Raw genomic sequence first — 15,077 nt, 5'->3', positions numbered from 1 at the left:
TATTTATTGGAGCCGACTCAAGGGAAACACAGCTCATCAGTTCACTAGTCAGCCTGCTACCTTTTCTTAAAGGGTCTTTTGCTTCTCATCATTGCCGCTTCCTCCCTCTGGTGCTTCTGGGAAATGGGGCATGAGGGCTAAGGCTCATGACAGGTTAGGTGGGAGAAGAAAGATTAGGTGAGAAGCACTTGTGAGTGAGGTGCCCTAAGAAGCTTTCCTCATGTACCCTGGCTGCAGGCAGATGCCTGGTTTCAGCAGCCAGAGATGGAAATCACATGATGCAGGCACATGGTACCTGCATAATCCAGTTAACTAAATTCACAAATAGAAAAACTGGCAGAGGCAGTTATTCTCAGCGATCCTCAGTCCCAGATGTGTTCAAGGGGGTTCCACTGTAAACAAACACCCAGTAATGCTTCTGCATACCCTAAGCAAGTATCCTTAGTAACCAGGCAGAGGATACTTGTGGTTGGCATCACTAGTCTGGTGGGATTGTTGCTGAGAGCTGGCTGGAATTTTAGACAATTTTTTTCCTCCTAATTGCTTGCTATAGCGGAGAACAAAGCCAGACAGCATTACAGCAAAACCATTTTTGCTGTTAGTAGTGCACGCAGTTGGAGGAATAGTGCACACTCCTGTGCATTAAGGCAGGGGTGAGGCGAAGATATGGCTGCATTTGTAGTGTGGTACATATACACGTTAAGTGGCACAGCAGGGAAATACTTGACTAACAAGCAGAAGGTTGCCGGTTCGAATCCCTACTGGTATGTTTCCCAGACCTATATCGGGCAGCAGTGATATAGGAAGATGCTGAAAGGCAGCATCTCTCAGACTGAATGGGAGGAGGCAATGGTAACCCCCTCCTCTATTCTACCAAAAGAAAGCCACAGGGCTCTGTGGGCGCCAGGAGTCAAAATCGACTTGATGGCACACTTCACCTTTACATATACAGGTGAAACTCGGAAAATTAGAATATCGTGCAAAAGTCCATTAATTTCAGTAATGCAAATTAAAAGGTGAAACTGATATATGAGACAGACGCATTACATGCAAAGCGAGATAAGTCAAGCCTTAATTTGTTATAATTGTGATGATCATGGCGTACAGCTCATGAAAACCCCAAATCCACAATCTCAGAAAATTAGAATATTACATGGAACCAAGAAGACAAGGATTGAAGAATAGAACAATATCAGACCTCTGAAAAGTATACAGTGTACTGTGCTTGATTGGCCAGCAAACTTGCCTGACCTGACCCGATAGAGAATCTATGGGGCATTGCCAAGAGAAGGATGAGAGACATGAGACCAAACAATGCAGAATTGCTGAAGGCCGCTAATGAAGCATCCTGGTCTTCCATAACACCTCATCAGTGCCACAGGCTGATAGCATCCATGCCACGCCGCATTGAGGCAGTAATTGCTGCAAAAGGGGCCCAAACCAAGTACTGAATACATATGCATGCTTATACTTTTCAGAGGTCCGATATTGTTCTATTCTTCAATCCTTGTCTTCTTGGTTCCATGTAATATTCTAATTTTCTGAGATTGTGGATTTGGGGTTTTCATGAGCTGTACGCCATGATCATCACAATTATAACAAATTAAGGCTTGACTTATCTCGCTTTGCATGTTAATGCGTCTGTCTCATATATCAGTTTCACCTTTTAATTTGCATTACTGAAATTAATGGACTTTTGCACGATATTCTAATTTTCCGAGTTTCACCTGTACACCCTGAACCACCACAGAAAACCTATTTACTAGGAGAGGTGTAGGTAGCTGGCACCAGAGAGCTCATTTAGTGATTCTGCATGCACATATATTGGACTCTTACTTGCCGCCGCCACTCAGATTAGCAAGCCACTCCAGACCAGAACCTAGTGCTATCTTGTCCCGGGTCACCTTCCATCCAATGCAGTGTGGAATCATCACCATCCTAAGCATGCAGGGCATAGAATGCCCCCCCACACACACAGACACACACTTTTCCCTTCACAAGGGAAAAGCTTCATTCCAGGACAGCAAGCTTCATACAAGCTTGCTTCCCACTTGGTTCCTGAGCTGAAACAACTCAGAACCTATTTTCCCACAGGAAACAATATTATAGATGGGGTTTTTGTTCCTAACTCAAGAGCTTTTCCAGACCGCAAGACTTAATGCAGGAGAAAGCGTAACCAACACTAATGGGAGTCACCATGAATTATCCACACAGACTGCCCCTTTTTTGCTTTTCTCCCCTTGTTCTGTCCACACAAGAGGCTTTCATTTTTTTAAAGTTGCGGGTTCCATCACCCCACCTTTGTCCCCTGCTCATCATTATCCAGCCTCTCTCAAATCTCCCACTCACTTCTCCTCCCATCACCTATGTATCACTTCTTCATTTCCACCCCTCAGTAACACTGTGTGCACATATGTGGTGCCTATGGATTACCTGGGCATATGATTTTGATGCCATTTTTTTATTTGCAGGTTTTTAGAGCATTTGCACACTTGCAGTAGTATATCAAAGCACTACATATCTACTGTGTGGCTGCACCAGAAGCTAACAGCACACAAACACATTTTGAGTGGTATGGAGATTGTTTCTTAGGATGCTCCCGCTTTAGCCCTGGATTTTTCCACTAAGCAAATGTGCCTCATTTTCCCCTTTGTTTGTAAATATTTTAATGTAATATTTGCACTAATACACCTTTGCACAAGCCAGCAAACCCATTTCAGTTGCTCAACCTTCTATAGCCATAACATCTCTGGGTTGTTTTCTTGGGGTACCCCAGCTTTAGCCCTGGGTGTGTGTGTGTGCGCACGTGCATGCATGTGTATGCATATTACACAATATTCACACTAATGTATCTTTGCAAGTTAGGAAAAACAGTGAGTTGCAAGTGAACAAAAACTGAGTTGCTTCACTGGCTACAGCTGTAACATTTACACCTGGCATGTATCTTCACTTTCATACAGCTCCACAGTCTTCTTGCCTGTGATGCAGTCTGCTTATCATATAATTAGCTTGCTGATGGTTTCCCTCACATGTGCCTTATGTTTGCTCTCATTTTAAAAAAGGATTTTACACTGTATATGTGCTTAATATCACTCCTTTTTCTGTACACATCACTTGCCTGATAGGGTTCAGACTTGTTGCAATCTCTACAAAGGTGGGGGACTCATTAAGATCATCCACACACAGAGGCTTACAGATCCAGATAAATTCCCAGAGCCATTAGGAATCCGCCTGCCAAGAGGGTTGATGAACTCACATTGGACATCCTCTGCAAGATTGCTTTCAAAGTCTCTCCTCAACCACAGAACACAGGTGGCTCAGTGGTTTTCTCTGGGGCTGCTGACAATGAGGTGTCTGGGGAAACCCATTGATCAAAATAAATGTCTCTGGAGAATCCTATCTTCAGGAGAAGTATCATGAACCCTCCCACTTATTCAGCCTAGAGATCTAAGACTAGGGAAATCCTTATAAACAGATTTAGGGGAAGTTTGGGATCCACATTATTTTATAGGCTTGCAGAATATTCCCTTTTTCATTTCATTAGGAATATAGAATATTCCCTTTTTCATTTAGCAAGCAAATGGCTTTACCAAAAGCAAGATTAACAAAATGTCACACACAATTTGCAGCCATAAATGTATATAATGGAAATTTTCCTTGAGTAGGAAGAACACAGATATTTCTATTTTTACCTTTTATTCTTATTCCAGAAGAAATCTTGTTTTTCCATATCTGCCTTTTAAAAAACTAAGTAACATTCTACTTGCTTGAACAAAGCATAAACATAACAGTGAATGCACTTTGAATGGTACAGAACTTGCACAAATAAATAACATTGTTAAACAATTCAGTGGCCTGACAAACCAAACAATGTACATTCAAGAAATGCTGCATGGATATGACCCAGAATTTAATTGATTATATAAGCAAAATTTTGAAGAACCAAACTCCTCACTATAATTTAAAATTTTGTTGCATGAAAATTGATTTGAGCATTTTACAGCCATTAATAAAAATTCTGTAATTGTTAAATTAACAAAGAGTGAATTTCAGATCCATATAAGACAACAGTATGTACATTTGCTGCTCATAAGCTAATGCAGAATTTTTGAGCAGTTTGCTCATACGGCTTATCAAGCAGTCTAATACCTTTAGGAACTCTTACAAGTTCCTAAATCAATGGTCACTCATTGCTTTTAATTACAATTTAACCTTCCAAGGCTGATTTTTTTTAAAAAGGAAAATGTCTTTATATAGACTGAGTTCATAGGGCCATGTTTCCTAGACACTACTCAAAGCCAGTGACTAGAAGCAGACAGAGGAAGTTTTCTTAAACCCAGAAAGAAAACCCTTCCCCATTTAAAAGGCACATTATCTTCTTCTACTCCCAGCTAGTAAAGTTTCCCTTTGGGTTGGGTAGAAGTGGAGATGTAGGAAGTAATTACGCATTCCCATGCCAGGAAGAGGTTTAACTGTTGTGGAGAAAGAAGCACAGAGAACATAGCAAGTCCCTTTTCTATTCCATGATGTAACATGGTAAGACGCCCAACTGCCACCGATATACATTTATACCTTCTTTGTTAACAAAGAGAGATATTGGGTAAGCGTTTTATCACAGATATTGCTTATGCCTCTTGAAACCTGAAAATTGATTAAATGCAAGACAGAATTCCTTCTGTTATATTCAGTGCTGCTTATTTCGAAGCTAGCCCTTGTTACTTGTTTTTCTGAAACATCCAAATCATATTTGCATTAATAAACTTTTCCTTTAAAAGCTTTGCTCAAGTAACACCGCTGAACAATTCTGCAAAAAATGTAACTGATTTGAAGTTTAAAATTCTTCTTTGTTAGTGGGGATAAGCCAATTTACCAATTTCTAAGTTTTTAGTAGGTCTCAAGTGAAATTTCAGAACACAGGTACTTCTGTTATTTATACAAACATATTTCTCCAGACTTCATACATAATTGTAATAAAGTGTTCTATGACCACACCGTCACTTCTACCCTTAAAGCAGTTAAAAAAAACCCAAACCATACAAACATTTGTCAATATCAAAATTAAAAGTGGCTTGTGCGTTTAAAAAAAATGCTCTTCTGTGCATCATAAACACTGAACATAAAACAATTCCTAACAAATTGTTAGCTGTTTTAAGTGGAATGAATACTTAAACAATAAATCATTTTTACATAGATACACCAGCCTCCACATTCAATGCACAAGGGCTCTAGGGTAGGTGGCCACCAAAACAGGCATACTTGATATTTTTACATTCAGCCACTCCAAAATAACTCTCTGAAGACAAACAAAAAATAAGTGGCAGTGTAAGAAACAATACTTTTAACATTTGGTTTTGGCAGACCTGGCAGTCTGACAAGTTACTTTAGTGAAGTTACAATTCCAAAAAGGGCACAACTTTCAATATTTGTTTATAAAGATAACATATGAAATTAAGTTTAGAGCTGTGGTTCCTATGACCAAGGCAGAAAATTACAAGTTGACTTTCATCAACTTTGTTTAAACAGTTTCTAATCACGAACAGCATAAGAGGGCTCTTCTACTGCAGAGACCTAGAGGCTGTTCTTACGATCAGCCACAACCAGGCTAAGGAAGCCAAGCCTGGCCTTGGCTGCTCATAAGAACCACTGGTAGCTGTGTGGTTGCCAGCGGCATTTCAGCGGCAGAACGCCTTCACAGCTACCCTGTTAAATGAGGTTAAGGAAGTGCTCACTAACTTAACCCCATTTCCCTGCTCGTGTGTAGCGCTGGCTGCTTGGATGGGTGCCCGCCAGTCATTGCTGAGATACTCATAATGCATTGTGCATTCACGCAGTGCATTATGGGAGTTCTGAGGGCCGGGAAGACGCATCCTGACCCTCCATGCTGCCAGGGGCTGCTGGCAATCAGCTGGATGGGCGATCCACCTGCCCAGGGAACAACAAAGGATAGTCTGTGGGGAAGATAAGTTTGAGCAACCCTCCCTGCCTCCCTCCACCAAGCCGTTCTCACTGATCCTGAGAAAGGGCTCGTACTTTTATTATGCTGATGCGTTTTTAATCGGAAAGAATCCCAAACCTCAGATGTCTCAGGCATGATTATATTCCTACGTGGAAGGCACCTGTATGTAGGAATGAATGGGTAATAATCCTACTTACATTACAGGTAAAGATTGTGCGCACCTATGCAAAGAAGCCACAGTTAGCTGCAGCTTCCCCATGCCTGTGCATGAATGTTTACAGCCATGCAGGACTGTCACATTTCAAGATATATGTATGTGTAACCATGTCGATTTCTCCACCTACGTGCAGATAGTAATTTTCTCATGTGCAATGCAATCCTAATTATTTTAGAAGAGACAAAATTATACACCCCTTCTACTAACTGCTAAACAGTGTTTGCTTAACGGCATACATATCCAGAACACCCTGGATTCTGTGAGCACATTCGCGAGAAACATAAGCAAATTAAGGCATCAACACTTGAATGACTACAACCACCAGGGGATAATCTGCATACAAAAATGGGTTGTGAGCTTCCAACCCCACAGACAGAACTTTGTTATTGCTTAACATGCAATACCTTTTAGTATAGTCAATTCATACATTCCATTCAACAGCAGGGAAATCAGATTACGTAAGGCAGCCCAAAGGCTTCAATCCTATACAGACATATTTGGAAGCAAGTTCTACTTACTTCCAAATATTGATGAAAACAGACTATTGCAATAAGTAGGACTTCAGTGCTTAAGTCTGGATTGTGTCTTGTGCGTATGGATTTAGAGACTGTTGAAGTACTAGTCTCACAGAGCACTGAAATACTGAATGGAAGGTTAAGTCACACTCTGAATGTCAGATTTCAGGTGAAGGGGTGGGGGGTGGGGAGGAGAAAACAGGTTCCACAACCTCAAAATACATGCCTCCTCCCCCCACATTAGAAGATGCTACAAGCTGTGGGCATTACCTGTGTAATGCAATACTGATTTAAACAAACTTTTATGAAGTGCATTTTAGTACAGTTGATATTTGGTATGAAGCAACATTTCTTAGAACTTTGGATGCATCAGCTATTGACCTCCACACAGTTAGCATTTGCAGTCAGACATGATCCAAATTTACACCACCTACCAATAAATTGGGCTATTATCAGTGATGAAATTCAGGAGCATTCAAAAACTACTGTTCTGATGTGTGCTAAATTTTGTTCCAGTCTCAAGTAGTACACAGTTCTGCAGCACTTGAGACATTTAAGTTTTAACAACTGCACTGATACTTGCTTTTAGTCAGTACTGGAGTCTACAGTAGAAAAATATGCTGAAGGGCACTTGAGTGAATGAATCCATTGAAGAAAGAAATAATGTTTTCTAATATTCAGTATGTCAGAACTCCATGTTCTTCAGCTGTTCATATGTCACAAAGAACTAGTTTATTATTAAGGAAAAATGCAAAGCAGAGAACTCTGAAAAACACCACCCACCAATTGAAAAGGCAACATTCATTATAAAGTTTCTCTCTACCTGCCTTTTCTACAGACACACGTTAACTTCTCTCAGCGAGTCACTTGCCACTAAAACATTTAATTTATATCCTTTCTTCCTTTACTGAACTTAAGGAAGCATACATGATGCAACCAGGGAGTCACCCATCTAGACATGGACCAGACCTGACCCTGCTTACCTTCAGCAAAGTGACTGTATCTTGTGCCCTCAGATCAGATGTTCTGCTGAGCATACCAGTACACAAAAACATTTTCCCCCTTTACTGAAATAGTGACTCAAGTTTCTAGTACACTCCAACCCTCCTTTTCAGCTCCATCTGGGTGTTTACTGCTGAGAATCAGAGCAATATAGAATAAATTTAGTTTGCTCCCACAAAGTATGGGGCGGGAGGGGTGGGGGAGAGAAAGAGAATAACTAGTACCGAGTCTTGATCTTGGACCTCCAATCCATGTTTTATAAGCTATCCAGCCATAAAGAAAGGGAACACACTGGCATGTATAGGAAGATTGCAATATTATGAACTGTCATACTGTACTGTATATGTTCACTATGTTTTATTAGCTGCTAGTGATCTGTAATGTTTTACTTTTTTGCAAGAATTTTGTTGTTTTGTCTTTATTTTGTTTTTAAGTGTTGTTGCACACTTAAGCCCTTGGCAGTGGAATGGTTAAAAAATTAAGTAAAAATCTCATGGATTTAGATAAGGTCAAGAACTCCCAAGCAGAGACTGCCACACTTGCTTCCTGGTTGTTTTTGTTTGTTTTTACACACAACATTCTAACTCGTATGAAAGTTTCTCTAAAACACTCTGAAGAAAGAAACCAAACTAACACATCCACACCATGCTCCAGTGCTGCATATGGCACTAGAAATGCTTAAGTCAAATTGCAAGAACTTGAAATTGGATGTTTTAGCAGTACGTTGTACCCTCATGAGTACACTAAAAGTGAATATATTCTAACATCAAATGCAAATTATTAGGGATCTCTTTTGCTTTCATGTCCCTCCTTTGATATACTAGTTTCCCATCCTTCACTGGAATTGATAATACTATTAACCTTTAGAGCAAACAGCACAGAAGTAGTAAATTGGTTAGTGTTAAGCATAGGAAGACTAAATAAAAAATGAACATTACCTTATTAGTGAATGGAAGTCCTGATATGCAAAAATATTTGATAAAGGTTATTTCAACTTAAAAACACAATGAAGTAAGTTAACTGCTAAAAAAAAAGTGGCTTAGGATCAAGATGCCACAATCATGCTGTAGTGATCAGCCTCCCCTCCCCTCCCCTCTATAGAGTTAATCGGAAGTGGACCCTTGTCTTGATTGACAGGCTGGTGAACTCCAGGCTTAGCAAATCAGCACACCTGGTTGGTGGGACCTACAGAGCTATTGCCAGGAAGAAGAGAGTTCTTTGTTAGAGAGAAGCTAGGCTGGAGGTGCACAGGAGGATATGTAGCCATGGGGGTTGGCTGCAGGAGAATAACTGCAGATCCTTGAAAGACAGGAAGGCAGGAAGCTTGAATTATCAGGAGTTCAGTGAGTTCAAGGAAAAAGGAAGTTTAATCTAGGGGAAAGTCTGTTTAATCAGACTTTGCATTAGGGATGTTATATTTCTACTCTATACACATTTTAAGTGTGCCTAAGACAAACTATTTTTGTAACTTACTAAGTATTCTTAACTGCATCTAAAAGCTGAGAAAGCCTTAGACAGAAGCAGTCTGTAGTAATGGAATAAAACTGGATTTTTTTAGTTCTTTTGTAAAAACAAGCCTCTCTAAGTTGGCTTTTAACTCAGGAAAAGCAGGGGCTGAAGGGAGATTTCTCTGGTGCAAACACGTTCTCAAACATTCAGCAGCTATCAGTTTTCTCACCACATGTAGGCTTGCACATGGAAGATTTTATACTTATCCAATGGCAAAATAAAGAGAGTTTTCCCTGGGATTCCACCCCAAGCCCAGGGAGGTTCCAGCTCTGTCGGTAAGAGGGGTGGTGGCGGCAGCATTTTGAACCTATCGATAATACAGAATAGTTTTAGGAGAAGCCTAGCTAGGTAGCTCAGCAGGGATGATTCAGCATTTCTTTCCCTCATGTAAGCTTGCTCTGAGACAAAGGCTTCAGTCTGCTACAAATGCAATGTCATCTTAAAAATAATTTGGCATAAAATGGGTAGTGTTTCAACATGTAATCTTTTAAGTTAATATATTTCAATACATCTGGAAAAGGATACAATAATATTCCAAGGACCAAGCCTCAACCAGTTTGGCCAGAATCCTTTGTACAATGCAAAAAATCCTTCATTCTTCCATGTCTGTTAAAAAATATGAAAGAGAATATTTAGGGATACACAATAATTTACAGGGAAGGAAGGGAGAGATGTACCTGCAATCTCCCTCTCCATATGTGTACACACTCGACACAAAATGCTTACACACTGATGTTCACACAGAGGATTGATGGAGAAGACAGAGGTAGGGTTTTTGCTGCTGCTGCTACCGCCTGCCTGCCTGCCTGCCTCTCTCGCGCGTGCACACACACACACACAGGGTGAATCTCCATGCTCCACTCCCTCAATCTACCTGGTAGCTTCAGCTAATGCCATCATCAGGCACTGCTTCCAAGCCACCAATATGCCCAGGTGGTGCATGAGTTAATCAGAAAGATTAACATTAACATGCATCAATTTGAGAGAGTCTTCTTTCAAACAGAAAAAGTGTTTTCTAGCAGAGAATAAGTAGTTTATGTATCATATACAATGTATACTATTCTATCTATCTATCTCTATCTCAAATCCCTCTCACTCCAGACAAGTGGTCATGGTACTCTATTAAGGGACATCTATTTATTTATTTATTTATTTCTATACCGCTCCATCCAAAGGCTCTGGGCAGTGCGCAACAAGTAAAATACAAGAACAAACACCATTTAAAACAGGTTAAAACAATACAAAAACAAATTAAAAATAGTTCAGAGCGATTTAAAACCAATTAAAAATACTTGGAAAGCCAGGCCAAACAAGTAAGTCTTTAAGAGACATAAAACTCTGTTACCACTACAGAAGTTGTACTTACTTGAAGCAAGCAATCTAAAGTATTCTTGTAGCCAGAATGAGTTCCACTTTGTAAAACGCTCTGATTCATCATTCGTGTTCTCACAACATCAATAGGATTTGATGCAAGAGCTCCAGCTAAGCCACAGGTAAAACTTGCTCTAACAAAAATTCAGAATACAGTACCATTATCAAAATATCCCTTCCTCTGGAAAGTAAACTGGAAGATATAGTACAGTTTAGCTATCGATGGAAATGCTTTATTTTGTTTGTTTTGGATTTCCCATAACATGTTGTAGGACATGTTCTGGCATAAATGAAAGACAACAGCCAGGAGGAAAGGAGAAACAAAAAATCCAACCTAATTTGCAGTTTCCATTGTTTGTTTTTCCTGGCTATGAATACATAGATGTACAGTGAGGGAAATAAGTATTTGATCCCCTGCTGATTTTGTCCGTTTGCTCTCTGACACAGAAATGACCAGGCTATAATTGGAATGGTAGGTTTATTGTAGCTGTGAGAGAGAACAACAACAAACAAACCCTCAAAAGCCCAGTGCCCAAAAGTCAGCAATGGATTTGCATTGTAGTGAGGGAAATAAGTATTCGATCCCTTCACAAAAGATGTCTTAGTACTTGGTGGCAAAACCCTTGTTGGCAATCACAGAGGTCAGACGTTTCTTGTAGTTGGCCACCAGTTTGCACACAACCCAGGAGGGATGTTGTCCCACTCCTCTTTGCAGATCCTCTCCAAGTCAGAAAGGTTTCGAGGCTGATGTTTGGCAACCCGAACCTTCAGCTCCCTCCACAGATTTTCTATGGGATTAAGGTCTGGAGACTGGCTGGGCCACTCCAGGACCTTCATGTGCTTCTTCTTGAGCCACTCCTTTGTTGCCTTGGCTGTGTATTTTGGGTCATTGTCATGCTGGAATACCCATCCACGACCCATTCTCAATGCCCTGGCTGAGGGAAGGAGGTGCTCACCCAAGATCTGACGGTACATGGTCCCGTCCATCGTCCCTTCGATGTGGTGAAGGTGTCCTGTCCCCTTAGCAGAAAAACACCCCCAAAGCATAATGTGTCCACCTCCATGTTTGATGGTGGGGATGGTGTTCTTGGGCTCATAGGCAGCATTCCTCCTCCTCCACACACGGCGAGTTGAGTTGATGCCAGAGAGCTCGATTTTCTTTCGAAAGAACACTTTTGCCCAGTTCTCCTCTGGATCATTCCGATGTGCAATGGCAAACTGCAGACGGGCCTGTACATGTGCTGCCTTGAGCAGGGGGACCTTGCGGGCACTGCAAGATTTCAGTCCTTCACGGCGTAGTGTGTTACCAATTGTTTTCTTGGTGACTATGGTTCCAGCTGCCCTGAGATCATTGACAAGTTCCCCCCGTGTAGTTCTGGGCTGCTTTGTCACCATTCTCATGATCATTGCAACTCCACGAGGTGAGATCTTTCATGGAGCCCCAGACCGAGGGAGATTGACAGTTATTTTGTGTTTCTTCCATTTGCGAGTTATCGTGCCAACTGTAGTCACCTTCTCACCAAGCTGCTTGGCGATAGTCTTGTAGCCCAGTCCAGCCTTGTGCAGGTCTACAACCTTGTCCCTGACATCCTTCGACAGCTCTTTGGTCTTGGGCGTGGTGGTGAGTTTGGAAGCTGAGTGATTAGTTGCTTCTATGGACAGGTGTCTTTTATACAGGTACTGTAACAAGCTGGGATTAGGAGCACTCCCTTACAGAGGGTGTTCCTCATCTCAGCTCGTTACCTGCATATAGTGAAAAGACACCTGAGAGCCTGAAATCTTGCTGGTTGATAGGGGATCAAATACTTATTTCCCTCACTACAATGCAAATCCATTGCTGACTTTTGGGCACTGGGCTTTTGAGGGTTTGTTTGTTGTTATTCTGTTTCTCACAGCTACAATAAACCTACCATTCCAATTATAGCCTGGTCATTTCTGTGTCAGAGGGCAAACGGACAAAATCAGCAGGGGATCAAATACTTATTTCCCTCAGTGTAGCTTACGTTGAGTTCCTGAAGCACCATCAGAGAAAAATCTAGAAGCCTATACAGTACTATGAAAAAAAATTATAGTACTGTAAAGAAAAAAAGAAGAAGAAGAACTACTACTATAAATTAGGCAAATCTGAATTCTTGGCATGTTTTATTCATGTTAAACAGTACAGGTAACCCTTGTTATCTGTGGTCTCATGGATAGCAGTTTCACGTATCTGGGATTGGGTCTAGGAGACCCAATGCCCACCCATGGAACCAACAAGACTACTAGTCCTCCAGCTCTATTGCCCTCCGCTACCAGAAGGGCTCTCTGTCACTCCACCCACTCTCTCTATGCTTGGGACTCCTTCCCTGAGTATGTGATGTGGTGCCACACCCACCTCCTCTTTCTTCCTTCAGATCCCTCCTCAAAACCCCTGAACTCACAACTGTAACCCAAGTTCGCTGTTTCTTTATTAGTAGTTTTTTAAAATAGGCAAAATTAGCCTATCCACAGTTCCTAGGTGGCCGGAAATTACTTCCGAATAATGAGGGCCACCTGTACTATCCATTACTTATCAACAGGAAAAGAGAAATCCTGTGGTTAGGAGAACATTGAGGGACAACAAGTTTCAAAATAACTAGAAGAATTAGGAGATACAGAGAGTTGTGCATGTATTAAAAGTCTATATTCCACAATTTTATGGTGGGATTACAGCCACACATATTTGGTTTGAGACATCACAGAAGGTCATGCTACAGAGACTATAAACCCTTTTACTATAGCACCTGTGGTGACTTACACCTTAATGCAAAAAGGAATGGTGTTTAGAAATAAGCTCTTTTTGTGTTTAAGATTGCAACCTCGGCAACTCCTTTCAATCATCAAAGCTAAGTCTTCTCTATCCTCCATTCAAGAAAAAACCAGTCACCCACCACCCTTTAAAACTTACAGAAAGTGAGTGTACACAGTATCCCCCATGAATCCAGATAAAATTATGTGCTTCTTGGCAAGATCATAGACTGGCAGCTCCACTCCAACAACAATAGCAGCTCTCTGGGCAGTAAGAGACACCCCCTGCCAAAAGGATGAAGAAATTGTATTAAGCTCTGGACAAAGAGGATAGGATTCCTCAGTTCTAACCAGCAAAGCTCACAAAGGAGATGGAATCCAGGCCTAATAAACCTATTATAGGTCGGAAGTAGAAAAATCTCCAACTTTAGAATGTTTAGTAGGAACATCTTCCCCTATCCAAGGTTTCAGAAAAGATTGTGGGGAGATTTTGAATTTCCTTTTCCCCCTCAAATTCGAAGGAAAAAAGCACTCCACAAAACAAGAATCACATAAATATTCACATTCAACACATAATGGATGACATTTCATGCAGAACATTGGAGTTAGGGAATTGCTGGACGTGTTGCACAATGCAAAAGGCAGCCCCCATGTAGTGGAATAGTGCAGCTATGGAATGACTTAAAACAGCTTACAGACAGTTGCGTAGTACTACTTCCATCAGAAATAATAAAAGTAGCACTAGGTGGGCAGCTGCTGCAAGGCATTTTAAGTCCTTCCACAGCTGCTCCATTGTACTATATCAGGGCAGCTCAACTTAGGCCCTCCTGCAGATGCTAGCCTACAACTCCCATAATACAACAAATATTTATATACCACTTTTCAACAAAAGTTCCCAAAGTGGTTTAGATAGATAGATATAAACATAAACAGGTTGCTTACCTGTAACTTATGATCTGGATGTGATCCGTTGTATTCATAAGAACTGGGTTTCTGCGCCTGCGCAGGGACCTCCCGGGCTGACTAGCTAGCTCCTCTTCACGCCCCGCCCGTCTGCACGTGCCTTGCAGATTCCGTTGGAATCGACGGTTGGGGCGCCTCTCCTTCAGATTTCTCGCAGACCGCCATATAAGTGACGATCCGCACACCAGCATCCACTAGTCCATGCATTCTGCAGCGGGGCCAGCTGGGAGGGACTTATGAATATAACGGATCACATCCAGATCATAAGTTACAGGTAAGCAACCTGTTTATCTGGATTGTGATCCATTGTATCCATAAGAACTGGGTGTTTAGCAAGCTACCCCATAAGGAGGCGGGTGCAGATGACCCCCAGCTATGCCAACACACGTTTCAACACTGATCTTCCAAAATTCGCCTCCCTAGCCATCCGCAGATCCAGAGCATAATGCTTTGCGAATGGTAGATGTGATGACCATGTCGCCGCCAGGCAGACATCTGCCATTTTAATGCCTGACAGATGTGCCGCAGACGTTGCGTAGGCCCTAGTAGAGTGAGCCCGAACCGTCTTCGGCGGTGTTATCTTCTGGCTTTTATAGGCGAGGAAAATCAGCTCCACTAGCCAGTGAGCAAGTCTCTGGCGAGAGATTGGACGGCCCTTGCTACGCCCCCGGAAGGAGAGAAAAAGCTTTTTACTCTTCCTAAAGTCATGAGTTCTCTCCAAATAATATAGGAGTGATCTACGCACGTCCAACGTGTGGAGGGCCTTCTCTAAGTCCAT

The 15,077-nt window shown here is 41.6% G+C and overlaps 1 protein-coding gene across 2 annotated transcripts in view; it reads right to left on the bottom strand.

Moving 5' to 3' along the window:
• Positions 1–3,679: 3,679 nt before the first annotated feature.
• Positions 3,680–15,077, bottom strand: part of SLC25A30 (solute carrier family 25 member 30) — a 38,581-nt gene continuing 27,183 nt past the window's right edge. For both annotated transcript variants that reach the window (XM_053311534.1, XM_053311533.1), the window contains exons 7-10: positions 13,497–13,621; positions 10,566–10,704; positions 9,725–9,805; positions 3,680–7,415 (exon numbers count right to left, since the gene is read on the bottom strand). In XM_053311534.1, coding sequence (XP_053167509.1) covers positions 7,374–7,415; positions 9,725–9,805; positions 10,566–10,704; positions 13,497–13,621 — 387 coding nt within the window. In that variant the 3' untranslated portion in view covers positions 3,680–7,373. The remainder of the gene's footprint in view (positions 7,416–9,724; positions 9,806–10,565; positions 10,705–13,496; positions 13,622–15,077) is intronic.

Source organism: Hemicordylus capensis, chromosome 3 (assembly GCF_027244095.1).
Source record: "Hemicordylus capensis ecotype Gifberg chromosome 3, rHemCap1.1.pri, whole genome shotgun sequence".
Taxonomy (NCBI): Eukaryota; Metazoa; Chordata; class Lepidosauria; order Squamata; family Cordylidae; genus Hemicordylus; species Hemicordylus capensis.
Note: the sequence above shows the minus strand (reverse complement) of the source record. Positions and strands in the feature narration are given on the sequence as shown.